Source organism: Lonchura striata, chromosome 1A (assembly GCF_050655825.1).
Source record: "Lonchura striata isolate lonStrDom1 chromosome 1A, ASM5065582v1, whole genome shotgun sequence".
In the NCBI taxonomy this organism is placed as follows: domain Eukaryota; kingdom Metazoa; phylum Chordata; class Aves; order Passeriformes; family Estrildidae; genus Lonchura; species Lonchura striata.
In genome coordinates, this window is record NC_140741.1 from 18,684,817 (window position 1) to 18,712,584 (window position 27,768).

Consider the following 27,768-nt stretch of genomic DNA (forward strand, 5'->3'; position numbering starts at 1 on the left):
CACAGTGATCAATGCCAAATAGCTCATAAATTCAGTTCAACAAATCCCTGTTAGGAGAAATGAGAAACGTTTTTAGTATCTAAAACAAGAAACTTACTTTCTGCACCTGGTTCCCTCACAGAGCATTTTTCATGCAATGTTCAGCACCGAAATAAGTAAGTTCAGTAATCAAGTGCACCAGGTGTGTATGTTCAGTCTTGCATTCTGTTAGAAACAGCTGGAGGAAAAAAATACTTCACATTAGGAAAAAAAATACTTTTAAGCCATTAAGATAATCTGGGAAGTTATTTTGGATCCATTAGAAATCATGAAAATCTGCTGATGAAAGCAGGAGGCTGTCAAGACAGTTAAAGAGGTTAAGTCACTAAAGAGTGACTTAGACCTTCATATTGATTAGATTGTTGCCCTGACAAGACAGTTCCAGGCACCACAGTTCTCACTAAGGTAAAATAAGTTACTGGTTAAATGTCTTCTGTATGATTCTTCATGTCCCTAAGAGGTCTCCTGAATACTGGCAGCCTAGAAACAAGCTTCAAAAACAGAGAAACACCAATGAGCAAATCCCAGCCTAACAACTGTAAACAGACTCTTAGAAATCAGGTGCACAGGGGAAGGGAAATAGTGTCCCATGGTGGACATGACAGAGTGACAAAAGTAATGTGGAGTGTCCCATTTCCTTAATGCCTCTGACAGTGACACCCCTGAGAGAGGAAAGGTTTCAGGGGAGAGAAACCCTAGGAATCACTCAGAAATAAAAATGCCAGGGTGGCCATAGGGCCCAGCTCCCAGGGAGCAGTAGGAATCTGCCATGGCAATTTCTTTGTTCCCAGTCACTCCCATTTTACTCGGGAACCTGTTTAATATTAACTTCTGCTTCTGAGGCCCAGAGGAGGAAATAGCAGCAGCAAGCTCTGGGTCAGGGGCAGACAGGACTGCAAAGGCAGCTAACACTGCAGCAGGCAGGGGAGTGAGTTATACACTGCCCCACACTTAACACACAAACCTGTCTCCAGCTCTTCTCCGGGGCTTTCTCTCCTGCCACTCCCCTATGGCTGCTTCCAAACCCCACCATCGCTATTGTCAGCCATATATCACACTGCAAAAGCCTGCTGGGAGCAATTCCAGAGCTGGGATATGCACAAGACTGAAGTAGTGCCCTCAGAGACCTGTTTGACGTGCCCCATTTTGTCTTAGAGACCTACAGGTTCATGTTGGAAGGCTGAGCTAAAAATCCATCAGGCTGATTTTCTATTGCATTTAAGGAAAAAAATGACAAATTAAGCAAAACATCCTTACCACTGACTTACCTAATACGACAGGCTGGATTTGGGTGCCCACTGCATAAATTCACCTTGAGATGATGTTGAGAACTGGAAACAAAGTGACCAGCTTGGTTACTAAGCCATCTTGCCTGAGAGTATGTCAAAAACATGATGGTCCAGATAGATTACTACAATACTGCAATCTTTCCAAGTAGATTTAATAGAAAATAAAATTACATCATCATAATTTGTGTGTATTCTTAAAAAATGTTATTTTACCTACACATTTTCTTTCCAATACATCTGTCTACCCATCCTCCCAGGAAAAATATATTGTTCACAAAATCTTCAGCATCCATTTATGGTATCTGAGGATACAATCCATCATTCCCACAATTAAATTCTCTCCAGACTGGGTAGTAGAAGTCAGAGGCAGATTGTCTTTGTAACTCAGAAATCTTTGTTTGAAGTTTCCTTGGATGTGTTTAGTTGAAGAGACTGGAAGGATGTAGAAAGTAAGACACAATTTGTTACTGCTGGGTTAAACAGAAGTAGAAAGAAATTTCTTTTGAAAGGGACGAGTGTAAAGTGCAAATACTGCTTTAACAACCTACGTTTTACAATTTCCTGATTAATGGATTGCAGTAAAGTCAGTTCCCTGACACTGATTACTTCAGCCAATACATTAGTAATTACTTCAGCTAGTTTTATGTTGTGCATGGAAGCTGCACAGAATCATGTCTGCCTTTTAACCTGTAAATCAGTTCCTTCATGGCTGTCTAAATCTCAGCTCTGATATTTTCTGCAGATTATAAAACTGAAACATGTACAATAGCAGTGCATTAGATATCAAAGTATTGTGGTTTTTTTAGGAGGGGACAAACATTAATTTCACAGTCCTTGCTCAAAGTTGCCCTTGAACTGCTAGAACTGATTGTCTTTATAGGAGGAGATTATGATATTTTTGCTGTGAGCTCAACTCATGTTCTGGGTGTAGCCAGGTATCTGCATCATAAAAAACGTGGCCACAACTGTCTTTAGACCTACAGACTTCCTTGCTGGAGAGGACAAGAGCTGAGTAGAGCTCTCACCCTGGGAAGAAAGATCTTTAACAGCTGCATTTGGCAAAGTTGTGGGGAAGGCATGAATGTGATTCCTCTGCTTTTTAGGAATAAGCACAAAGGGGCTCAGTCTGCAAAGGCATTGTTTTAGCGAGCAAGGAATTCACCAATTTTTAAAAAAATCTAATAGGAAAGGAATCTGAAATATGAGAAAAGTCTTTTAAAGAGCAAGGGGAAAATCTGGCTCTGTGTAAACAAAAATAATCACAGAAGCTTTCCTGGCCCTGCCATGAAGCGGCCCCCTGCACCCTGGGCAGGGAGCAGTTGTGGAGCTCAGCTGTGCCTGTGGTTAATAATAAATAGATTCTCTTGGCTAGGAGTTCTGGCCAGCACACCCCCTCCTCTGCCTCCTCCCAGGGCTTCCCAGGCACCGCTCCAGTACCACCCAGCCTCCCTCCATGAGACAGACACCCAAGGTAAGAGACACCAGGCCATTGCTCCATGAGCTCGGATATGCAGCGTGGGTCACGGGGAGGCGGGAGGAGAGCAGGTCCGTGCTCCAGCTGCCTGAAACGTGCACTAGGAATGTGCAAAGTTTAGTTACTTCGTGCAAAGGTTGTATGGGTCTTGCAGCAAAACTTGCCAAGCTTCAAAAATCTTTGAGCCAGCTCAAGCTGGATGTTGGCTAAGCTTCCCATGAATATCAGCTCAGCTCTGTTGAGTTTCAGGTGGTCACCAGCTGGTTTTTATCCACTGGCCAGTACAGCTTGGGTGCTCCTTGGTGTTGTGCTTCTGAGTTTGGGGAGTTGTTAAAATTCAGAGCACAACTCGAGCAGCTCAACCGATGCCTGGCATAACCCTGTTGACTTCATGAATTTATTCTGAAGCTGACTTTGTCCCAGGGAGTGAGGGGTGTGTAGGCACACACACAGCCACACCAGAACATTTGCATGAACCCGTGAACAGCTCAAGCTGCTGAGCTTAGCACAAAAAGGATTTGGAAGGTGGAAAATCTTAGTGTTTCAGTCAGGTGTGTATTGTGTCTAGTTGATCCAGTCCCACATTTCTTAAATAGCACAGCCCAAGCTGTCCTGTATAGTTGAAGTCTTTAGATTTTGGCAAATACACTCTCCCTGGGTATAAGAATTTTCTGTATAGCTGAAGTGCTGCACACCGTACTGAGAGCAGAGCCATGTTCTGCCAACTGTAACATGAACACAGTACTGCTTTTTAATTAATTCGCCATCTGCATTAACAATAGGCACAAAGAACTGAGGAAGAGGATCGTTTCCTCCCAAGTGAAGGGGTGAGGAGCAGGGAGACTGGAAGGACGTGGCCAAAAGCCCAAGGAAAGTATGTAAAGCAGCCAGGCATTGAGTGAAACTGCCCTGAGGCCCAGACCAGACCACTCTCTTAACATTTACAGCTCTCTCCCCCTCTTTCTCTGTTTGGGAATGAATTTAATTAGAGTGAAAAGGAGTTGCTAAGAGACAAGAGGAGTTCTGGAGTTTGTTGCTGGGGCTGAATTGCCACTCTGCTTCCAAGGCACAGTGCTAAAAAGGATGATGTAACATGAGCCTGCATAAAGCTCTAGGGAAAGCTGCTCTCTCCTCCTTGCTGTTCCAGTCTAGTTTGTCAGTTCTCAGCTCCTTTTTGAGCTGTTTATTTTCTCCTAGACACCGGCAAAAAAAACAGGTTCCTATCCCTATAGTACTATTCTGCCTTGTAGATTCCTCCTTGTGACCTTTCATGTTGGAGGTGGCAGTGGGTGGGCCTGACATCTATCATGAGCAGGTCACTTTGGAATTTAAGAGGTTTTCTGCTTCAGAATTCTCCCTAGTTTGTTACTCTTTCCTCTGCTCCACCACGATTTCAGCCCAGCATTGACAATGGGTCAGGTGATCCTTCCAACTCCATTTCTGCAGCTTAACATTTTGTTTTGCCACCCTGGCTCATGCCCAAAACACCAGGAGATTCCAGGCAATCTCTTAGGCAAGGGCTGTCTACCTTCCAAAGTTTAGCTTCATAGGGTCACATCGTTGCTAAATTATAGCTTTCCTTTTCACCTGACCTCTGTTATCTCAGGATCATCCATACACACAAGATGATTAGGAAGATAACCTTCAGCATGGGAAGACATGTGTCCTCCATGGCACGCAGGGCCACCCAGGTGAGAAGACTTCTGCATGGTGAGTAGTGCACTGGGTTCCTTGGTGCTCCCACTCTTCTAAAACATATTTCCATCTTTAAGCGTTGTTGCAGGGCTCAGTTTGTTCGCAGTAATGTTCAAGTGGAATAACAGTAACCATACAACCTCAAAAATGGTGGCAGAGGATCATTCAGTGATGGTGATGAAGATTATACTTCATATTAACAGTAGAGATATTTTGCACACATTTCACTTACATAAAACACAGCTCCAGTCTTCTTAAAGTTATTTGTAAATTCCCCCCAAAGAACAGCTGAAGAGGGGGATAAATTTGTTGTGATGACGACAATTTGCTTTTTATAAAACAGCTCAGTAGTTACTGCAAATACCCACACAAATAACTCACTCTTCTGTGTTTATCTCCAGGTGGTTATGTCAGGATTCACCCATCTGTACAGGAAGCTCTGGCGGAGGGGAGACCCGTTGTAGCCTTGGAAAGCACCATCATTACACATGGCATGGCCTATCCTCTCAACTTGAGGTGGTGGATTTTAATGTTCCTCATTCAGTGAAGTTGTAAGAATGAAGCACATAACTTACTGGATTGCTATCAGTATTCTTGGTCAAGTCAGAGCTGTTGCAAGAGCAAATGGAAATGTCAGGTTGTTAGGCATTCAGGCTGTGAGCTCAAGTGTAAAACAATTGACTTTTAAGGACAAATTTGGACTTTTAAGGACAAATACGGAGAGCTTAGTTATCTTCTTATCCAACACCTTACATTTCTAGATGGAGAGCTTAGTTATCTCATTATCCAACACCTTAAATTTCTAGCTTAGTTTAAAATAGAGCAGCAGATAATATCACCACCTGCTCTAAAAGAGAGCTATCAGCCTTTTCAGCTGCATCATTTGTACAGACACTGAACACTCTCTACAGTTTCTTTTCCTGTATCTTTTGTAATGCAAAAAGGATTGAAATACAATAATGAAATCTGTTCCTTAGCCCACTCATAGCAGCTACAGTAAGAACTCATGGTTCCTTCTCACTGTCTTCTGTACCCTGCATGGAACCCCTGACCTCTACTCTTTATTTATCAATTTTCAGTAGACTTGTGTTTCATCGAGTTGCAGTGCCAGAAATCATTGCACTCTCCCCTCCATCCTTGCTACCAGAAAGCAAAAAAAGGTTTTGGTATTGATTTTCCATCTTGCTTTTTACCTGGCCATTATTCTGCCTGACATTCTCTCTTAAAATGAAGCTCTAAAACTTGATTTTGGGGAAGAGGTACTTTCAGTAGTTAAAGATTGCCAAGCATATGTCCAGATAGCTCAGAAAGGAAGAAGAAGCTGGTCCTAAAAAAGATAGTGTGTGAATGATCAAGTACAAAATCTGCTAAACTTTGGCTTAGTCTGCAGCCCTGGATTACCCTAAAACAGCAGATTTTTTGGCGCTGTTGTTACTCTATATCTCACTGACTGTATTTTAAAAAATATATCCTGTTGATTTGAGCAGGACTTGAACTACCTGGGGTTTCTGTGAAGGTCTATTATGTCAGAGAAATAACAGGAAAAAGATACAGAAAAGTCCTATTTTGAGAAGATCCCTATTTTCAGTTGTATATTGCACAACCAGATTTGCTTGTAAACCAAATAATTTTTCTTAAAAATGAAGCACAGAGCTTGGACATTGCCATCCTTGAAAGTGGGATCTCTTCGCTTCTGCAAGTTCAAGGGCAAAGATTTCTGCCATGAGGCAGATACAAGAACAGTATGTAGCTGAAATTACAAGAACTGTAGAACTATGAATGATGCCCATCAAACATGACAGTTTTCTTTCCTGATTGTTTCCATCCATAATTTTGTTATTATTGTTGTGTTTGTCTTACTTCAGCATGGCCAGAGAGGTGGAAGAAATTGTGAGAACAAATGGAGCAGTGCCAGCCACTGTGGGTATTTTAAGGGGCCAAATCCACGTGGGACTCACAGATGAGGAACTTGAGTTCTTGGCAAGCAGTAAAAATACAGTTAAAGTGTCTCGGAGAGATTTTCCTTTCGTCCTCAGCCAGGTATGGTGTGCAAACTTTCTAGTGTGGTCTTTCCTACTAAAGTATAGCTGCCTTTCTAGCAACAGAATAGTGCTCTCCAGCTTCAGGCCACTTGGCTTTTAAACCTCTCAAAAATATAATGGAAAGTGGTATCTTATTGCTAAGTACAAAAGTGGCCCTAACCAGACTCAAAATACATCAGAGTAAGGAAATGACATACATGAAATAGGGCTTCTGAAAAGTCATTCTGGTTGTGCTGGCAAGCGCTTGGCCAAGAATATTCAGATTGGCACGATAGCACATTCTCTCATGTAAACTATGTGACACTTAAGCCATCCCAGGCTTAAAGTGATGGATAAATGTGCCACTAGCTGCCTGCAGAACACCCTGGACAACAAAGGCCTCTGCTATCAGGTCAAGAGCAGCTTATATAGCAGGGATGACAGATGATTCACAGAATCACAGAATATTCTGAGCTGGAAGGGACCCACAGGGATTAGAGGGTCCAGCTCCTAAGTTAATTCCTCTGCCTTTTTGGCTAAAAGAGTATTTGTGTTAGAATATCCCTGCTCAGCTGCTCACACTGCTGTGTGGCAGACCACAGCTGGAGCTGCTTCTCCATGTCACCCTGAGTGCTGACTGTGACTGGCTGTTCCCCAACAGGGCTTGTCCGGTGGCACTACCGTGTCTGGAACAATGATCGTGGCACACAAAGCAGGAATTCCTGTGTTTGTGACAGGTGGCATAGGAGGTGTCCATCGGGATGGGGAGAAGAGTAAGAACATCAATGCATTCTACTTTTCACTCTGTTGCTACAGTTTCATTCAATTCCTGCTTCTTCCTTTTCCCCAGCCTGTCCTACAGTAACTATCTGTTCAGAGGAATAAAGTTAACATTCTTCTTGATCAAGCTTTCTCCCTGATGCCCCCTTTCCAGAAGTTTCCAAATATTCCTCTTGAGCCCTGGACAGTTGTTAAGGCAGCAGAAGTTTCTCTTTATCCTTTGCTTACACGGGATTATATTGATATTGTTTGGTGCAAAAGGGGCTGACTGCACCTCTGCCTTTTTGTAACAGCTGCATAACCTGATACTGGCTGCCAAGCACAGTGTTGTTATCAGCTCTCTCGGCTGAGGAGAAGAGCCTTGCCACAAAAGAGTGTGTTCTGTGTTAGAGGTGTGTACTCCTCTCTGGAAGATGGCCCGGTCTTGGCTATACATTTTATGGCTTTTAAGTGCATTCTCTCTTCTCAGCTGTATATATTTCCAGCACAGCCCAAGTGCAGTGCCCTGTTGTATGCCATCCCTTTCAGATGTGATATAAATTCCAGACCAGGGAGTCTCCTGAGATCAGCTCCTGTGGTACTTTCTTTTTTTTGCAAGCATTGTCAGTGGCAAACTCAAAATCTTCTTCAATGATATTGCATCGCCTTGAACTTCACAACACCTTTTTCTTTCTTTTCTACCAAATTTTTGCATGCTCTTTATCAGTGTGATCAAATAGCCAAAAGATAGAGTACAAGGCTGCACCTCTGCCCTTAGCTATGTGACTTATTTTTGTCAATACCTCTTTCAATCTCAACACCTAAAGGCATGATCTAAACCTTTAATATTTGCTTGTGGATCTAAACAGTTTTAAAGTCAGGCAGTGGCATCCTGGGTATATGTGGCTTTTTAGGAGGTCAGAGCTCATCAGCTTGGATTACAACACAATCACCAACTCAGTGCTGCTTGTCCCTTGGCAGCTCTGGATGTGAGTGCTGACCTGACAGAGCTCGGACAAACGCCGGTGGCTGTTGTATCTGCAGGAGCCAAGTCTATCCTTGATATTGGCAGGACACTGGAATATCTGGTAGGTAGCATGGGCTGTGGTGTCAAAGCAGGTAAGGTTCTTTGTGCACAGAGTACCCAGTGGCACTGGGATGGGTCCTAAGCCATAGATTTTCAGAAATTGCTACTGAGAGGTTGTGAAGCCATACTTACAGTTCTGTAGACCTGGGGCTGTACAAACACTTGGCTGCTCCCTAACATAAACCCATCCATGTACAAGGGGCTGTTCCAGCAGCTGCTCCAACTGAGGTCAAAGATAGTGCCATCCATGTCCTTCTTCTTTGTCATTAGATTTGCTTTTCGGGGATGATGCTCCCAGAAACTGACAGACCAGGAAAGCTAGATCCATCAAGCACTAAAATAAAACCAGAATCAAAAAGGGAATCAGATGATTTGCAGCAATCACCTTTTAATGTTTGGCATGCTGGCAGGGCTAGCACTTTAAATGACAGCCAACATTGATATTTCTCAATCACAAGCAGAACTCGTTTATATCCTATCAGTTAATGACACATCTTCAGATCCCAGGGTGTTATCTTGGACTCAGGATGGTGCCAATGACAGCTGCATGGCTTTGGATCAGCCCCAAGCTAACACAAAGGATGCACAGTGCCTCCTCTGCCTCAGTGAGCCAGATCTGATCTAGCCACTTACCATGTCTGGCTCTTGGTGAGAGGATAGAACAGAATGGGCTGTACAAAAATAACCACGACCTGTGCCGAAGAAAGGCAGCTTCTTTCTGGATAGGAGGAAAAAGTCCCATTCTTCAGTTTCCCTCCACCAATCACCTGCTTGTCTCACCTTCACTGCTTCAGGAGACTCAGGGTGTGTGCGTGGCTGCCTTTGGAGAATCAAGAGAGTTCCCAGCCTTCTTCTCACGTCAGAGTGGCTTCCAAGCACCATACCATGTCCAGGATGAAGAGGAGGCAGCTAAACTCATTGGTGTGTTTCAGATGGCAAAGGCCCATGTAAGGTCCTGGAAAGGAGGGACACAAGAATTACCCTGGATGAGGCACTTTCTTTAAGTCTACAGAAGAATTTGCCCTGGAAAACTGTGCCATCCTGCCTCCCCCATTCCTGCATCAAAAGTGCTTTGAAAATACAGCAGCAGAGAAGTCCAGCCTTTACAGCAAGTAAAACTGGAAGCCAGCTGCAGCCAGCTTGGCATGCTCATTCATGTTTTATTCCACCTGGTGAAGTAGAGGCAGCATGTAATAACATGTAGACAAAAACAGCTTCTGGGCCCTTAGAAGGGGAATCAGTTTAAAAAAGAAAAAAAGAGCCTTTTACTGTGCAGACAGACTCAAAAGAAATAGGCAGATGTGAATTGGTTGGGTAGCTGGAAAATATCCTGATCTTGGGTCAGCTAAGAACTGGAGCTTGAGCTCTGAGGCTTCCTACACCTCATGCCCACTCTCCTCTGTCCTTTTCCTTCAGCACCTGACTTCTCCAAGGAGTGCCACTAACAATATTCCCATCCTCTCCCAGACAGTGCTCTGGGGCTGGGCCTGAGCAGTGGGGTGCTGATAGCAGTGCCCTGTCCCCAGGAGCGAGCTGCCGAGGGCCAGGCCATTGAAGAGGCCATCCAGCAAGCTCTCAGCCAAGCCAGGTGAGAAGCAACCTAAACCTTTGCCTTTGCTCAGCCCATGGTCTTGGGGCAGTAAACAAATGCAGGGACACTGCTGCAGGAGCCGTAGCACAGCTTAACCTTGGGCATGGGTGAGCCCACAACTTATTTTCAACTGTACCTTTATCTAACCCAAAGCTTGTTTACAGGACTTGTTACAATATGTGGTTATGGAGATAAAGTATCTGCTGGCAACAGTGCTTCTCCTCTGCTGCCATTTCAGCTCATCTGTGGGCATTTTCTTTATATTTGCAGGTCCAAAGGAATCAGAGGCAAAGAAGTGACCCCCTTTTTGTTACAGAAGCTCACAGAATTAACTGATGGGAAATCGCTGGACTCTAGTATCCTCTTACTAAATGGGGGGAAAAAAGAAAGTATTCCAGTCTATTTCCTATCTCTTCTGATAATGCCTGGTAGGAAACACCATCACTTTATTGACAGTCTAGCAAGGAGCAAACACTTCCATATCTGCAAACAGATGAGAGTTTAGCACCTGCATCCTGATTTTTCAGGAGCATCCTTACTGCTTTCATCCCCTTTTACATTAAAAACTCGAGGGCAGCACAGATGGCAGCTGGTCCACAGCCCAAAGAAATCCCTCTCACCTGACCCTGGATCTTGCCTGCTCTGTGATGGAATCTCTGGATGCTGTTGTCTGTGCTGGGGTTGCACACTGGAAGGTCCCTGGGTTTCCCAGCTGTGCTGTACATCACACTGCTTTATCCAGCCTTCCCTGTGGGTACAGAGAAGGAGAGACCTGGGGGACAAACACCCCTGGGTGAGCAGGAATCCTACTGCACAGCCAAGAGAAAGCAGAGGTACTGGCTGGGATACCAGTTGGAGAGCCAGATGCACATCCAGGCTCTGCTGCCAGCCCTCTAGGAGACTGACCAATCAGGGCAGAATGGTAAAGGTATTTTCGGATATAAGAGTTATATGCAGCCACAAAGTAGGGCTTTCAAAGACTCTGATACTCTGCTCCCGGTGCAATTTGCTAAAAAAATTGCTTATAGTGACTTGGCAAAATCTCAGTAGGTATCTCCTTCTGGAAAAGCTGACCAAGATCCTCTAAGGTTTTTAGGGTCTCTGCTGTAATTTAAGTACTTCATCTTTTTTTTTCTCTGAGAAATCTTTGCTTCTATTCCGCTCATATCAAACTCAGTCTTCCTCTCTGTGGACACTGGGGGAGGAAGGTGAATTAAAAAAAAAAACCAACAAAAAAACCCAAAAACAAACAAACAAAAAAAAACCCAAAAAAAACCAAGAAAACCAGAAAGAAAAATCTGAGTTTTCATGCAGCATTGTAACTCACTATACTTGTTCCCAAAGGATTATGGTATGGGGGATTGGGGGATCAAACCTATCAAGTCCCAGAATGTATTTACTACTTTCTTCCTCTAAACAGTTCCTACATAAGCTTCTAACAGATAAGACTTGCTGGTATTTTTAATTTTCCTCAAATAAATGCTCAACAGACCTTGCACTGATCCAGAACAATGCCAGAGTGGGCAGCTGCATTGCAGTGGCCCTCAGCAAGCTACAGAAAGCCAGAAGGAATGGGAGCCAGCCTGGGCGAAGGGACATGACCACACCCCAACCAGTGAGTCATCTGCTGGCCTCCATGTGGTGCCTCTCTGCTGACAGCACAAGACAAATTTATATCTGTTCCCAAAAGTAAAAGATTACTCAGCCAGGGACCAATCATTCTCCTTCACGCTCTCAGACATCTCCCTTTAGTTTCCCTTGTTATTCTTGAAAGGTAAGTGCCTTCTCCTCCTCCCCTTATCCACATTTACAAGGAATAGACACTGACAGTGGCCTAATCTCATTAAGTCTTAGACCATAAAGGCTATTAAAACTTTCATCACCTTTTCACCTTTTACCGAGCCCTTATGTACAGCTTCATCTCTATAGCTCTTAGTACCAGGGAACTTGTGACTACAGGAATAGACCTGGAAGAGCGTGGGGAGAGATATTTTGAGCTGCTGAGCCATAAATAGCTCTTTCTGTTGGCCTCCTGGTCATGACTGACAAAATCACAAGAGTTACAGCACATCCCAAACAAGATCTACTATAACCCTAATACTCCTCACTCTCTTGGATTTTGTCTGTGCCACGCGATTTGCAGGAAATCTATTTTAGGTGGTCTTTAGAGACATGAAAAGTTTTCTAAAATGCATTTGCAATAAAATTTGTCAACATAAAAGAGGGCAGTGACTCCAGAGGCAATAATCCAGCATTTGATGAGAAAAAGCATCTGTATGTCCCTAAAGAATCTGGAAACTTCCTGTTTGTGGAGCTAAACTGCTCATTCTGACTTTGTAGGACAATAAAAGAAGTGACCTGTGTCACTGGGTATGGCAGTTTCTCCTGGGAGCTTACAAGAAATTACTGCATTTTCCTGCCCACTTTTTCCCATTTTCTTTGCTTTTTTACACACCAGTGCTTGAATGTTTCTGAGGCCTGGTATATCACACAGAGAAATCATCAGTATCCCTGTGTGTCCACTGCAACATCCCACCTGCCACACTGGGGCTGGCTGTCAGCAAGCATAATTCAGAAAGCAACAAAGAGAAGAGATTTTGATAATTTTTAATTGGGATTGTACAAACCTGCATCTAACTGTTCAAAATAAGCACTGGCCCTTACACTGTAAATAAGAGAGCTTTCAAGAGGGTGAGAAAAGTGACTAGGTAAAGCAAAGAAGATTTGGAAACTTTTTCCTGAAGTACTTCCAACCACTTTTTACCTCTTTCTTCCCTCTTAAAGGTGGTGATTGGCGGCATCAACGTTGACTTTATAGCCAAGGCACAGAACCCTGAGATCCTGGTACTGTATCTGTAGCAGTTTTCTCAGCACCAATGTATTTCCAGCTGCTTTTACAGGAGTACCAAGCCACAGGGATTGGGGGAAAGGTGTTATCCATGTATGATGTCTACATGTGTGCATGCACGCACTTGGGAATGCTGCACGCTTGGTGTGTTGTTTAGATGGATAATGGAATGATATATACCAACCTACTCTGTCCCCATGGTGAAAATCACCATCCCTGACACTCAAGAGAGGGACAAAGCAATGGGACATTCATACAACCTCCCCACAGTGGGGAAACCCCCAGGTACCCATCTCTGGCTGTCTGAGACTGTCTTAACTATGGGAACCAGCACAAATAGGAGCAAGAGTCTTTGTGCAGAGTACTCATGAAGGATTTGAGTCTTATACACACACAAAAAAAACCAGCAAAAAAAAAAAAGGAAAAAAAAACCCCAAAGATGGCTTTAAAAATAGAACTTTAAATGTTACCAGACTCCCTTTGTCTCAATTTGGGTTGAACAAGAAGCAAACAAACTAAAGCGGACCAAAGCTGGGACTCCCCCATGCAAATGACCGCTATTTGCATGGCCTATACAATTTTTATCAAGCTTTACCAAGTACTGCAGATTGAGGTGGGAAAACTTGCTCAAAAATTCTTTGGTGTCTCAAATTACTCTGATGATAGCCAAGGCAGGAAGCTTCTGCCATCAGATGGGACAGCCTATGAAGACCTCTCAGTCAGATAGGGAAAATGTGCTGGGGAAGCTGTCTGTAAGGAATTTGGCTATTTAATATAGTAGGGGCCAAACAATATTATAATGGTCAAGGGTGAAATATACTGTGTCATCAGTTATGAAAGCTTGCAAAAGCAGAAGTTCCGCTGCTTCAGCTGTGATGTAACCAATGCCATACACAGCCCACATTTGGCCATCACTACAAGGAGCTGAGCTGTGTCCAAGGAAGGATAGGCACTTCTTGGCATGTCAGGCTTGAGTGCAGATTTCTGGACTACCTATAGCATGGTGAGGGGGCCAAGGACCAGTGTAGGTCCTGCTGGGAACAGTTGACAAGGGGAAAAGGGGGCTTTTAATGTTGCATAAAAAAGTGAGGTGTTAGCTGCCCTTCTGCCTTCAGCGAGCCCTGGAGCTCATGGTGCATCGAGGCTGGTACCCAAGTGCCAAGTCTTGGATTTTGGAACTGCCAGCCAGAAGGCTCCTGCTGAAAGTTACTGTGGTTAGGCACAGAGGAAAAGCCCCTCTCAATATCGCTGTTTTGGCTTTTTAAAGACAGATTTTTTTCAAAGGGCTCCACACCCAGCAGATCCCATGTTTAGGCCTGCTGGATTTGTTGCAGAGCAGTGGGTACCACTCCCTCTTCGTGCTGTCTCAGCAGGAAAGCAGCTGTATTCTGACCTGGTTGTAATTCCCACATGGCTTTCAAGGCTGCCCAGAAGCTAAATGCTTAATAAGTAACTATCTGACCTACTGAGAAGGATGAACAATTTTGCTCAGAGAGAGTTGCTGGAAAAACTATTATGGTTATCATTCTCTCAGGATACCCAGAAGTTGAGCAGAGTCTCATTTTCACATTAAGAATTCAAATCTTTTAAGACATGGAAGAAGGTTCCAGAGACTATCTAAATTCTCTGATACTTTGCCAGAAAGCATCAACACAGCCTCATTTCAGATCACTTTTAGCAAGCCCATTTTCACCTAAATTCTTTAATCTGGGCCAGCCCCACACAAACCCAAGAAGAGATATTTGAATACCACTCAGAGTTACAACCGAGTTGGCAAGGTATGAAGAGAACCACTCATTTATTTTTCTTTAAAAGCCAGCTGCTGGTTTCTCTCTCACTGTACCCACCTGCTACTCTAAAAAGAGATGTAGCATCTTAATTTTTTTTGGTGGGGTTCTATGACAGGAGAGATCACCCACAGCTGGATCCCTGAGCAGGAGGCTGCTACATCTGCTCTTAGGGCAAGGCTTGGAATAAAAAAGACAACCAGAGGCTCTGCCTTTGTGGTGTATGGGGGACTAAAAGAGAGGATCAGCATGCCAGGCAGCAAAGGGGGCTAATGAATATTTTCACTATTCCTGCAGGCATCCGTTTTAAAACACAGATAATGGAATTACATAAACCACAGTTTGTGCTTATTGCTGATGGCAGCTAGCATCCTCTTTAAAGACTGAAATAGGGGCCAGTGTTCAAAGCCATGTTGTTTGACTTGCTTAAGAAAGCACCCTTGCTTTGCAGTTTTGAGTGCTAAGGTCTGGGTTTTTTAACCCTTGCCTGCCTATATTACAGAGAATGAACTTCAGAATTAAAATAGCCAGACTCACTTTGCTTTTGAAATCTGCAACTCTTGACAAGATACAGTTGCAGATGGAAAATACTCAATCCCAACAGTACCAGTGGCAATTCCCAGGGAGCTCAAGCAAAGGCAAGGGAGGGGTGTTTGACAAGGAGTGACATTTGCATTTGATGAGGAGTAACAAGCAGTGCAAAGATGAACAAAGGCCATCAGTTGGTTGCTTACGTAGAGGCAGTTCTGCTCAGGTGGCCTGAACAGCTTAGGGCTTGGAGAGCTGCCAGACAGAAAAGCCAAGATATCAAAAATTAGCACCAGATCTTACAGACTACAGAAATGGGGAGACGAAGAGCTAAAAAAAGAGCCTGAAGATCAGATGAGAGAAATAAAAGATCATATTTAGATGGGAGAGCAGCCTCTCACACTGCTGGATGCAGGAGAAAGCCCTGTGTGCAAAGAACAGATGTGCAGCTTCACGCAGGGGAAGAAGAATCCTTGGGGAGCTTCAGAATGAATGTTGAGAATACCCAAGCACAGGGATTGTTGGGAGCAGAATATTCCTTACAGTCAGATGGCAAGACATGTTCTTGGTTAGAATAGATAGTGGTATTTACAAGCAAGGAAAATGTTACGTTCAAGGCTGTTCTTGTGTACCTGGGCAGAGGGACTGGGCCAGGAGCTTCTGCATAGAGGCATTAGGACTGCCAGTGGCAAGCTGTCTTCAAAGATGGAAAATAGTTTTCAGGATTTTGTGAAACAAGAGCTCTAAAACCATTTGATAACCAGATGAAGCCCAAATTGATCTGACCACTAACTGAAGCAATTTTTCTGGCAGAATTACAATGAGATGGGTGAGCAACTGCCTGTGTTCTGACAATTTGTCTGTGACAGAAAGGAGATGGGCAGCGAAGTGGAAGGCAGAGGCAAGAGAAAAGAATTTGGTAGCCAAACATGTGGAAAAGAAGGGTATTTTTAATGAGGGAGATGTTTGGGAAGCCTGTGCGCTGGGTGCTCTCTGCTCCGTCTGATTGCTGACCTATGTTTCAGCAGTATCAACTTCAGATGACAATGGAGACGTAGCAACTATGCCAAGCAGCCCTCCCAGTTTTGCCAATTAACTGTTCTTTCTTCCAGGGTGGTGGGCAAACAAATGCTGGAAGAGTGAGACGAACATTTGGCGGTGTTGGAAGGAACCTGGCAGGTGCCTGGTGCTTGGGTTTGCCTGTGGGTGCATGCCAGCTGTGATCTGTCCTTTGGTATTCCTTCAACAGCAGGAGGGAGTCAATGTTGACAAGATTTGGGACACATTAGGCAATATACTAGTGGGCAGACTGCCTGGAAAAGGCAGAGCCATTTCCAAGAAATAAGAGTGGAGGGAGTTGAGATCAGGAAAAGGAAGGTCTGCAAATATGATGTTAACTAGCACATGGTGCAGTAACCCTGAATCAAAGTAAATAAGCGTCAGTATCTCCAATGACTACTGAGCAGCCTCATATTTAATTCATGCCAGGATATAGACACAATAGAAGTATGCTTAGAGCAAGAAGTTGAAAGGAATAATCACAGTTCCAAACTGATAAACCTCATGCCATGGACAAAAGGAACCGGGGTACAAGAGTTACTGTAGAAGAAGAAAGTTTACAGTCCTGTCCATGGGAAAGGAGCACACAGTACCTGTGGCTCCACCACAAGCAGCAGCAGACCAATATTCTTGTACTGAAGTTAACAGTTACAAAAATATATTAGGATTATTCCAGCTTTTAGACATTTCCCAGTCTCCTAACATATATCTACTGTCACTTCAGATCACTAATGAAGAAGCTTGAGTGGAAAAAATCCCCCAAAATACCCACGCCACCCACAAAGGTACAATGTGTGATAACTTGAAAGGAGAGGAGGAAAGGTTTCCCATTAATACATTCAGATTCAGTGGTTCTAGTAAGATATCATGGTGAGTGGGCCAGCACCAGAAAACGCTGTGCTCAGAAACAGCGTGGGAAAACCCACATGCCAGAAAAAAGCAGAATTTGCTTCCCTCTCTTTTCCTCCACTCCCAGATGCTCCAGATAATCCTAAATTTCAGGGTGCTGGTTCAGCTCTCTGTAGGATACCTCGCTCAGCCCTAAGCAGTCATTTGCAGCAGCTACAGCTCAATTTCATCTTGAACATCCTTCTAGGCAAGGACTGATGAGCATTAAGTTTTTCAGAAGAGGGCTTTCCTAGAGACACCCATGCTGCACCGGCTGTCACTGTGCTCACAGGACCCTGGTGGATTTGTTAACAGCTTTTGTTTCCATTTGATTTTTAGACTGCTTAAGCCGTCTTGGACAAGCTCCTCTCCTTTTATCAGCCGTGGGAAAGGATGAGCATTTAGAGTCTGTCCTGCACTACTGCCACCACATGGTATGTATCACAGAAGTAGCACCTCAGAATCTTGGAAGATATGACATCACACAGAGGGAAAATTCTTCCCAACCATGGCAGACATCAGAACCACCTTCCATCAGGCTAAGAGTAGGAATAATTCAATGCTTCTTTAGCTACAGACAATTGGAAGGCAATGAACCACCCCTAAAACACAGGTTAGGTGTGTTTTGGAGTCTGAACCATGGGCTCTGAATTCAGCTCCAGAAAGTGGTGCTTGGATGAGGTAGAGGTAAATCAGGAGGAACCATGTACAATTCTAGTGAAGGCTAAGCATAGCAAGAAATATGCAAACCTTGAACTCAAGGACACACAAAGCATTGCCAAAACCAACCTGGTCTAGTTAAAGCCCAAGACAGAGAAAATGTGGAACAGAAATTGCAGGTTGGACACTTCCCCAGCTCAGAAGACAGGATCCTCTCCAGAGCTGCATACACCACTTACCTGTGCATAGGGGAATACTTGACTTCAGCAGCAGCTTCTCCACAGGTCAGGGAGCTGGAGCAGCAGGAGCTCCCAGGAGAGCAAGGCAGAATATCACCACCCCAGCAGACACACAAAAAAAAACCAAACCAAACCAAACCAAAACAAAAAAAAAAAAGCCAGGAGGGCAGCTCTAACCTAGGCCATCAGGCAACTCCATGGAGAAAAGGCAGGACTGAAGGCAAGGCAGGGTGTGAGTGCAGCCCCCAGGTGAGGCTGGTCAGGGTCACTGACTATTATTAGTGCCCTCATGATCCTGGGATCCAAACAGAGTCCACGGGGCCTTGGTTGTGGCTACCTGAGCAACTTGGCAAATGAAGAAATGAGAACATGAACTCTATTTTGGGTTGTAAAAGCTTCACCATGGCTGGCCTATAATCTCTTCTCTACACAGCAGTTTGTGCCATCCATGTGAGCAGTCTCCCAGGGGAGGTGGACTTGCTGGCCAGGCACCAAGCAATCCTTGCCTGTAACAAAGTACATTCCCACCAGTGCTGGAGAGGAACCTTTCCCTAAAAACTCCAGCTTCCCTGTCAGTTCCTGAGATAGGTACATTTCTCCATCCACATGGTCTTTCCAAGAGATGCCCTGTGTTCCCTAAGCAGATGGTTCCCAGGAGCCACAAAGGAAGGACACCCCACAGCTCTCTGCCCCAGTGCTGTAGAAACAGCTCCAGGGTGTGCTCAGAATCAGGCTGGGCAGTCAGTGAGGTGGCCAACACAAGTCACTGCTGTCTGCAGAGTGCTACCAAGAGATGCCATCCCACACAAGCTGTGAGAACGGGTGACTGGAGCAGGCAGGGCTGCAGACCACTCTTCTGTTACAGGAAACACAAAAACACAACCCATGGAACTGCATGGCAGAGACCTGCCACTCATTTACTAAAGGATTGCTTGAACCTGCAGCATTTGTTGCATTGCAAGTATTAACAAATAGCCATGTGCCAGCATTGTCTAGACTGAGATATCCTTAACAGGCTGCTTATCCCAAGGGAGAGCAGTGAGATCCCAAGGGAGACCAGGTGGGCACAAATGATTGAGCTGAGTGTGGTAGAGAAGAGGAATGTGCTCAGTGTGTTACTGTCCTCTCTGTTTCAGGACATGAGCGGTGTCCTTCAGCTGGAGGGGAGGAGCACAGCCACTTACTGTGCTGTGGTCACCAGTGCTGGGGAGCTCAGCGTTAGCTTGGGAGACATGGACATCCACCACCAGATAACAGAGCAATATGTATGCACTCCCTCAGATATATGAGCTTTTTCTTGTGAGAAAGAGTGTGGGCTGTGACAAAAGGCCACTGGTGACATTTGTACCAGGAGGGAATGGGTGTGCAGAGGGCATGGGAGATGCTGAGGTTAACCCTGGACACTGGCCACTGGCACAGAAGCATAACAAGCCACCAGAGCCCTCTATTACTGCTGACCCAGGTGGAGTTTCTATCTGTTTCTGTTTATAAATATCACCACTACCATCATCCATGATATGTAGGCCAGAATCCTCTTCATTAACTTGTCCAAGTTGACTTATAATTTTGCATCTTAAAGCCAGCAAGAAATCAACCTGATTATAACCCTAACCTATATTTCTTCCTTTAGGGAAAAGCAGAAAAAAAAAGTGGACAGAACACTGGTTAAAGCAAATTTTCCTGTTCCATCCCCTCCCTTCCATCCCTGTTGTTTCTACATGCTGAGTTGTATCAACAGAAACTGTTGCTCAGCACATCCAAACATTCAAAAACATCAGGGAAGCATAATGACAGCAGTGTTTAAAGAGTGATTCAGTGAAAGCCCTATCACTTCACCCTCCTTTTCTGCTCAGCCTTTTATTGACAGAACACAAGCTTCTGCTTTCGTGACTGACAGCAACATGGAAGTTCAGTGCAATTTACTCACCAGTGGCATCTCCATGAGGTGGAGCCTTCCTAGGGAAAAATCTGGTTTTACTCCCACTTCCATCCCCACCCTGCTTCCCCAAAGCCTTGTCACGGAAAAAAAAAAACATTACATGAGGGATTATTTCTTCTGAGCTTTAACAAGCAGCTGTGATCAGTGGAAATTCTGAACCAGTCTTGTGCTGTAAAGTGCATTTTGGCAGCCCTTCTTCCCACCAGGGCTGGCAGAGACATGGGGAGATGCTGCTCGAGTGCCCGTAGCACTGGCCTGGCATCCCAGCAAGTGGTTGTGCAACCTCAGTGAGCCAAAGGAGAGAACAGCAGCTCTCTACTCCACTGCTCAGCTGTAGTCCATCCCTGTGGGATCCAGGAGTCAAACACTGATGAACAGCCTGTCTTAGGAGACACTGTGCAGAGAGGACATCCAAATGGCACGGACTGCAAGCAAAGGTGGAGTCAAGCCAGGCATGGCCCAGGGAATCCTAGAGTTGCATTCAACAGCAGCATTCCATTTCCCTGTAGTGGTCCAGTGAGGACCATCAATTTTCTTTCTCTGCTGGAGGGGCCCTACCCCAGTTGAGTCCAGCTCCTAATGGCAGGAGCAGGGGAAGGAGAAGGGGAGGAGATGAGGTAAATGGAAAAATCCATTTTCTTTAGGGAATCACTCTTTTAGGTTCATGCCTGCACCTAAAGGCTGGAATACAAGTCAAAATCCTACATGAAGTCTGAGTAGCAATTATTTTGTCCTCCTGCAATGACTCAGGCTGTCTTTCCTGTGTGTCCTGGATTTTAACTAGGTTTTCCAGTTCAAGGAGAACCTGTGTCAAGCCCCACTTGTTTGCATTGATGGAAATGTGCCTCTCTCCACTATTCAGTACATCTGCCAACTAGCTAGAGAGCACCAGCTAGCAGGTAAGGAGAACTTGCCCTCACAGCATGTGTGCCAAGAGAGTCCAGGCACATCCCTGCTGCTTCCTGGAGATATCCACTTACTGTCTGACATGCCAGGTTATTCAGCACGTCTTTCTGTACTCTGCCACTCTGCTTCAGATGTGAAAAACATTTTGGATTTCTCTGCAGTTTTCCTCTTTCTGCAGCTGAACCACATTTCCTGAGGCATAGTTGGTAAAGCCCTTGAGCACTGCCAGAAGGCCAGGGAATGCTGCTCTCTGAGCCTTTTAATCTCAATGCGAGTGGCAATTTGAGCACTTCTGCCAGTCTGAACAGCAATATAGTTTGCTTCTCAGAAAAAGCACTAAAGCATCTTTTGAGAGGAATTCTCTTCCATTCCCATAAAATAAGTGCTCCCCTCCACTGGTATGCTGGAGACTTTTCACAAGGCTTCCTAAACCTTTAGAGTTACACCTTCCTTTTTAAAGCAAATCCCACAGAAGGACACAGTGATCTAAAAACCTGGCAGAGGCTCCTAAACCAGCTAACTGGAGGAACAATACTGGTGTCTGGTTATATCATCCAGAGCCAGAAGCAGCTGTCTCATTGCTGGACACTGAGAAGGAAACCTTGGGAGACCTTGTCCCAAATTTGGGGGAAATAATATTTAAGTGCCTCATAATTTAAAGGTGTAACTCTAGTTGTGCAGATTATGCTAAGTGTTCTACATTGCATCCTGCTCTGACACAGGGATAAACCACTAATTAATTAATTAACTAACCAATTGCATTGTTGTTTTGAAGTGTGCTATGAGCCAACAGATGAGAACAAGGCCTCTAAGCCATTTCTCTCAGACAGCTGGAAAGCACTCACATACATTTCCCCCAACCTGCAAGAGCTGAGAGCAATAAATCGGACCCTCGGGAACCCTCTGCCAGCAGGTATTGAATACTTAAAGGGTCAGTCAGACTTTTAGATAACCTAGATCCTGGAGAAGAGCATTTTCTGCTTCAGCCTCTAATACAGGCAAATTGGGTTATAACATAGTGGGGATTCATAAGTGCTCATGGTATCTTGCCCCTTACTGCCATCTCTCTCTGGGCTGTATGGACTGATGACCCATCAGAGATCACAGTAGGCCTGGGCTGGCTCCTTGGCCAAAACCAGAGGTCCCATTTGCCTCACTTCATCACCTAAACAGGAGTAATGTCTGGTTTGTCAACATGTCCCTGAATCATGGTGTTCAGAGGGCACCTGGTCCAGCAGTGCCGCCCTTTGCAGAAATGACACGCCCCAAATGCAGATGGAAATCCAACAGCATTGAAACAAGGAAGACATGTTTCAAGACACCTTTTTGATCTCTATGCTTAGTCCCTTAAGAATTTGGTTCCTCAGCATAGAAGTACAGTGTGGAAGTCTAACTCTGGAGAATTCCATGTTTCCCATAATATAAAGAAAAAAATTTTACCAACTACATTTCAGAAGTGCCCATAAATAGTAGTAGAAGTGCCATAAATAGGCTGTCAGCCCACAGACAGGCTGGTTGAGGACCTTTACAGTTAGAGCACATTTTTCCCTCCCCTCTCTCTGAAGAGCTGCCGTCCAGGTTGGAGGATGTTATCCAGGTTGCAGTGGCCCTGGCCTGCCCTTTGCTGGCCCATCTGCACTGTGTGGTGGTGACCCTCGGCGCTCACGGCGTCCTCTTGTGCGGCAAGAGCCTGGGTGGGAGCATCTCCCTTTATCCAGGAGCTCACCAACAGGTAAGGGCATGGAAAACTAACTCTGAGCTCTCAATTGCTTCCTTCTTGGACCATATGGCACTGTTGCTATTTCTGGTGTCATGGCAGCAGTCCTGGGAAACATGGCATCACTGCTGGAAAATGTATGTGTTTGAGAGGGTGGAATACACAGCTCTGAAAGAAAATCAAGTTGTCTGTCCCTGTACTGCTGGCTCCTAGCAGCAGTATTTAAAGTCAGCTAGAATTAAATGTGCTTATGTGAATATTCATGAGTGTGAGCTTCATTTGCAGGAAGCTTCATTTAAATGATCAAAGTGCAAAAAAAAATTATTGCCTTTTTTTCAGCCTTTTCTTTTTTTGCCATCCCTGCAGAGCTGGCATCAGGTGCATCAGGCCTTACCAGCTTGGGCAATTCCCACTAACTTCCCTTCCCTCCCCCCACAGGCTGCTGCTGCCAGGCTCTGTGCTGCCCACTACCCCGCCATCCCCATCAGCAGGGAGGAGATAGTCAACGTCTCAGGAGCTGGTGACAGGTATATCCTCGCTGCTTTGTCCTCTCCAGCTGCATGTGAAAGGGCCTTAATCGGATTAGTTTGAAATTCCACTGGAAAAGCAATTGCTGCTTGAGGGAGAGACATTAAGGATAAGACCAGGGCTGGTTACAGTGATTCCTTGCAAAGCTTGCTAAAAATGTACCCTGAAGCATCTTGGAAGCCAGGCTTGTCATTATTAGTTTTGCTTTTCTTCAAGATCCAAGCCTTTCCTGGCAATCTAAGAATTCTGAATTACTCCGGGTTGAGTTGCTAAAAGCAAAGTAAACCACCTTACATCAAAGCTGTCTTACTAACTGCCTTACTTCCATACTTCTCCAATGGAAGTGGAACTGCCACTCAAGAGCTAAAATGGCCCTGTAAAAGCATTTCATCAGGTTCTGCATTTGCCTCTGGCAATTTTGAAACTCTTGCTTCAAAAGAGTCTGCTGTATAATTGGCCTAGCTGTTCACACAACGCCATACATAGAAGTGGGAAATGACAGCTATTATTCCTAGCCCCAGTGATCAATTCTCAGTCTGTCAGAGTAATATTTTATTATGCTTCTTGTTAACTTGACAAACCATATGTAGCAGTCAGGTTGTTTTTTTCTTCTTTCTTTATATGTTGCAATAATTGATTCTGTCCTTTCATTGTCTTGGGCTAGACCAAAAGTCCTTATGTGACAGATATTTCCTTTTTCCCTTTCTACTCTTACCTAGCAATAACTCAACATGGCAACACTTTTTTCTCTGATCAGTGTCCAGAATGAGAAGGTTTTTTGTGGTTTTGGATTTTTTTAAACATAGAGACTCCTCAATATTTTACTTAAAATCAATCAATAACTTTTTGCCAAGCTGTTGAGCCCGCTTAACACCAGGACATGCTGTTTGTGTCCCAGATCACCTCTGAAGTGAGCTGACTCAACTGCAAGCTGGTCTTCTCCAACAAAGACCAAATGGTTGTTTGCAGCAATAGGTGTAATAACAGCAGAGGAATGGGGAGTGTCATGGGGTCAGCCTGACCTAAGGAAAGCTCAGCTTTGCTCATTACCTCAGGCAGGTGACCCCAGCCAGCCCCTCCAGGGACACAGCCTCCCCTCTGCACCATCTGCTCGAAACAAAAATACTGCTTACTGCAGGACAAGGTTTTTTCCTAGAGGTTAATTAAATGAAATGTCTTTTTTAGGGGTTCCTTTCCTATTTTAAAATTCAAGGGAAGATCAAAGGTGAGATAAAATGCACCACTGCCAACCACCTCCACTGAGTTACACTAGCGAACCTGGAAGCTTGTTTTTCCTTACAAACTTATCTGAAAGCTTGGGGCCTATTCCTGCTCCCATTCCTGAAGTAACATTGGTCTGGAAATTCCTCTCCCCAGAGTCCCCAAAGCCACATGGGGGAATTTTCATCCAGGGTTTTTCTTAATAACCCCACCTGCTCTCCTGAACTCTGGAAATCCCTGTTCTAGAAAGTAAGAGTGCCAGAACAGACTGGAAATGCTAGGACACTGCAATGCCATACAAGCCAACTCCACAGCATATAAATTGGTTACGTGTCCCAAGCCCAGCTTGGTGGCACTTTCAAAGGACTATTGTAGAAACACAGAATGGTTTGGGTTGGAAGGGACCTTTACTGGTCATCTACTTTGAATCCTTCTGCAATAACCAGGGACATCTGCAGGTTGATCAGGTTGCTCAGAGTCCCATCCAACCAGGAATGGGGCATCCAACACCTCTCTGGGTAAACTGTTCATGTTTCACCATTCTCATTGTAAAGAATTTTTTTCCTAATATCTAAAATGTAACACTTTCCCAGCTTAGCCCCTGTGAACCTTCACACTTTAGAAGTACTGGTCAGGGGACAACGCTATCCAGAAACAGTGACCCAGGGCACTTCATGCCTCCCCTCCACCCTATGGCTCTTCTGCAGCTCCAGAGATCTGCCCATGAGCTGAGCATGTGTGCAGTGCCTGTCTGCTCCTTGCCCCTGGCTGCCATGACAACCTAACACCACATGCCCACCTATGGCATTGCTAGGGGATGCTCCCCCAAATATTTACACTCAACTCCTGGAGCTGTTGAGAGACTGGACACTTTGTAGAAGTCATAATCTTCAGTGCCTTTGTTATGGATAAAAAGATGTTGATGTAATTAGATGGAGTGCAAAATAAGGGCTCCTTTTACCATTCCCATAGATGTGCTTATTAATCCTCCCTGCCATCACATTTTTCTGTCCTTGCTTCTTCCTCTAAAACGTGATTGTCTTCTCCATTCCTTTTCCCTTCTCCTTTGTCTCTCCTAGCTTCTGAACATTTTTTCAGTAGTTGCTGTGAATGGAGTAGTTGCTCCCAATCTGCCCCAAACATTGCACTTACATCACTTTTACTGGGAAATCTCAAATGAGAAACCATAGCAAATATTTCCCAAAAATCTGACTTTAAAGTGTAATTTCAGCTTTGGGTTTCTTTTTCCAGCTGTGCCTGTTGTCCCTCTCACATAGATACAGAAACTTTATCTCCCACCCTATCCAACCCTTTGGGAAGAGAAGGCACCAATATAATGAGAACATAATGAGGCACCAACAAAGAGCAGATAAGTGACAAAATAACTACAGAGCTGGGGAAAATTAGATTCTTCCCTTCTTAGGCTCCTTTGTTTTCCCCTGCCTCACCTGGAAATCTGAGGAGAATAGAAAACATGGTACAAGAGGAAGTACCTCAACTTCTCAGATGAGAAGAATAAAAAATGCAAATAAATTACTCTACTAGGTACTCTAAAATGGATACAGAAAAAGCAAAACCCATTCATTGTAACCTCAGCCTTCCTGTGTGACATATTCTGCTGCTGTAAGTTCTGGTTGGGGTCCAAATGAAAGCTCTTACAAATGAACAGCCACATTCCTGGGTCCAAAGCTCTTCTCCCCTTGTTCAAAGCCACCTTTCTTTTCCCTCCACAGCTTAATGGCAGGAATCCTTGCAGGGATGCTTGCTAAACATGACACAGGCACATGTGTCCGAATGGGTCTGCTGGCTGCCAGCTTGTCTCTTCGTTCCTATGAGCCCATTTCCCCAGAAATCAGCACTTCCAGTGTCAGCCAGGAGCAAGTCAGGAGCAGGAGCTGGCCAGAGGCAAAGGTGTGGAAGATGGACTAGATCACTGTGGCTTTCTCATCTATCCCCTCATCACACTTGCAGCGATCCTATTTTCAGGAACTGGACTGTGTTTTGAACTTTGAGAACATTTATCTGCTTTGCTCCTGAGTAAACCCTCAAGAAAGGAAATCCCTACCCAGGGAACTTCTGTGGAATGAAAAGCTGATTTCTAGCATTTCAGACCTCCTGGTCTTCTGACCTCCAGGCCTTCTAGATTTTCTATTGAGGGAATTTTCTCTTCCTCCACCTTGTGTCACTGTTGTCCATTATCACAGTAGTTCCTCTGTCATTGACTCCTGGATCTTCAGGACCATGTCTCTTCAGCTGGGCCCAGCAGCAACATCTGTTCTTGCCGCTTACTCTTTCCTATCCCACGGATCACAGTCGATGGCAGGGTGCAGCTGGCAGGAACATGGCACTGTAGGATAATCTTATCCATCTTCCCAAGCCAGCCAGCACACACCACACCTTCTTGCTCTGAAGTCCCAATGCCCCTGGAGAAAGTAGGCAAGACAAAGTAAAGAAGAGTGACCAGGGACCAGCTGGTGGCCTTTAAAAGATGATAGCCCCTTGTTCCACATGCCTTCCTCTGAACTTGGGGCTTCCTTCCTCCTTCTTAAGTCCTGAGTGTCAAGTCTGAAGCAAAAGAGATCAGAGGGAGCCAAGGCATCTCCCATGGAAGCCATGAGGAAAAGTCACCTTCTCTCTCTAAGCATGTAATGTGCACAGGATGCAACTGCGGGTGCCAACAGATCAGTGACCACTGAAACTCATTAAAACTGATTTCTAGTAGAGTTGGGTCTCGGTGCTAGCTGGTTCCTAAACTGACTGATAGTAAACCTGGAGTACAGACTCCGTTTCATCTAGAGACCATGGTCAGACCCTTTGGCTGAGGAGCAGCTCCCTGGTGTCTGACACAGCACTGAGATCAACCAAAGCTTGATCAGGACAGCTCTAACATCACTCTCCTGGGTGGGCTCTGCCATTTAACCAGTGAGCTCCCACTGCAATTGATAGAGGCATTAACTGGGTGCCTTTCTCCCACCTGAGGCTGCTTCCACCAGGCTCTTAGCAACTCCTTCTCTCTGAGCCCACACCTTTCCATCAGACACACAACATCTACCATCAGCTTTCCTTTACTGAAACCTTGGTTGCAACTGTGGTTCAGCTGAAAGATTCTGTGCTCAGATGGCACACACCCATGTGAGCAGGGACAGGGTGGCTGTGGCAGAAGGGTGCTGGGATGGTTGGGAACACAAGGGAGGGGGATTGGGGCCCACATGAGCAGCTGGGTTTGCTCACAAACTGTGAGGTGGGACACAGCAGGGCGGGGGAGGAGGGCTGTGCCCCCAAGGTATGTCCCTGCACTATAAAAATCACTTTGGCTGGATCCAGAGTCAGGGGAAAAAAGCAGCTTCCACTTCTGCTACTGACTGCAACAGCCTTGTCCAGGCAGAAGGACCCTGAGCAAAGGCAGGACCTGAGGATGGATGTCCAGGCACTGGCAGTCACCACTCTCCTCCTGGTGCTGCTCTGCTCAGCCCCAGCACCATCTGGGGAGCCA

The 27,768-nt window shown here is 45.0% G+C and overlaps 1 protein-coding gene and 1 long non-coding RNA gene across 11 annotated transcripts; one reads left to right on the top strand and one right to left on the bottom strand.

Annotated features, from left to right (window-relative positions):
* Window positions 1–94: 94 nt before the first annotated feature.
* Window positions 95–9,837, bottom strand: LOC146763397 (uncharacterized). Of its 2 annotated transcripts, XR_014951740.1 has the most exons (6): window positions 9,145–9,319; window positions 8,497–8,698; window positions 4,879–5,106; window positions 1,546–1,760; window positions 1,308–1,370; window positions 95–217 (listed from the first exon to the last, which is right to left on the bottom strand). It is a non-coding gene; the product is annotated as an uncharacterized LOC146763397 (long non-coding RNA). The 2 variants fall into 2 exon arrangements; XR_014951739.1 differs by lacking the exons at window positions 95–217; window positions 1,308–1,370; window positions 4,879–5,106 and having other exon boundaries at window positions 1,460–1,760; window positions 9,145–9,837.
* On the top strand, window positions 2,641–26,998 carry LOC110482628 (uncharacterized). 9 transcript variants are annotated; one of them, XM_085568191.1, is made up of 20 exons: window positions 2,641–2,799; window positions 3,585–3,676; window positions 4,409–4,512; window positions 4,899–5,013; window positions 6,363–6,537; window positions 7,180–7,291; window positions 8,259–8,365; window positions 9,159–9,285; window positions 9,832–9,952; window positions 10,226–10,311; window positions 11,446–11,570; window positions 12,740–12,799; window positions 16,231–16,297; window positions 17,405–17,499; window positions 19,101–19,229; window positions 20,688–20,802; window positions 21,585–21,722; window positions 22,375–22,541; window positions 22,965–23,053; window positions 26,009–26,998. In XM_085568191.1, the coding sequence occupies exons 1-20, from the start codon at window positions 2,782–2,784 to the stop codon at window positions 26,202–26,204; spliced, it is 2,238 nt and encodes a 745-aa protein (XP_085424317.1). In that variant the 5' UTR covers window positions 2,641–2,781; the 3' UTR covers window positions 26,205–26,998. The 9 variants fall into 9 exon arrangements, with proteins under 9 accessions (XP_085424317.1, XP_085424318.1, XP_085424321.1 ...); XM_085568192.1 differs by lacking the exon at window positions 26,009–26,998 and adding an exon at window positions 25,527–25,937; XM_085568195.1 differs by lacking the exon at window positions 19,101–19,229.
* The last annotated feature ends 770 nt before the right edge of the window (window positions 26,999–27,768 follow it).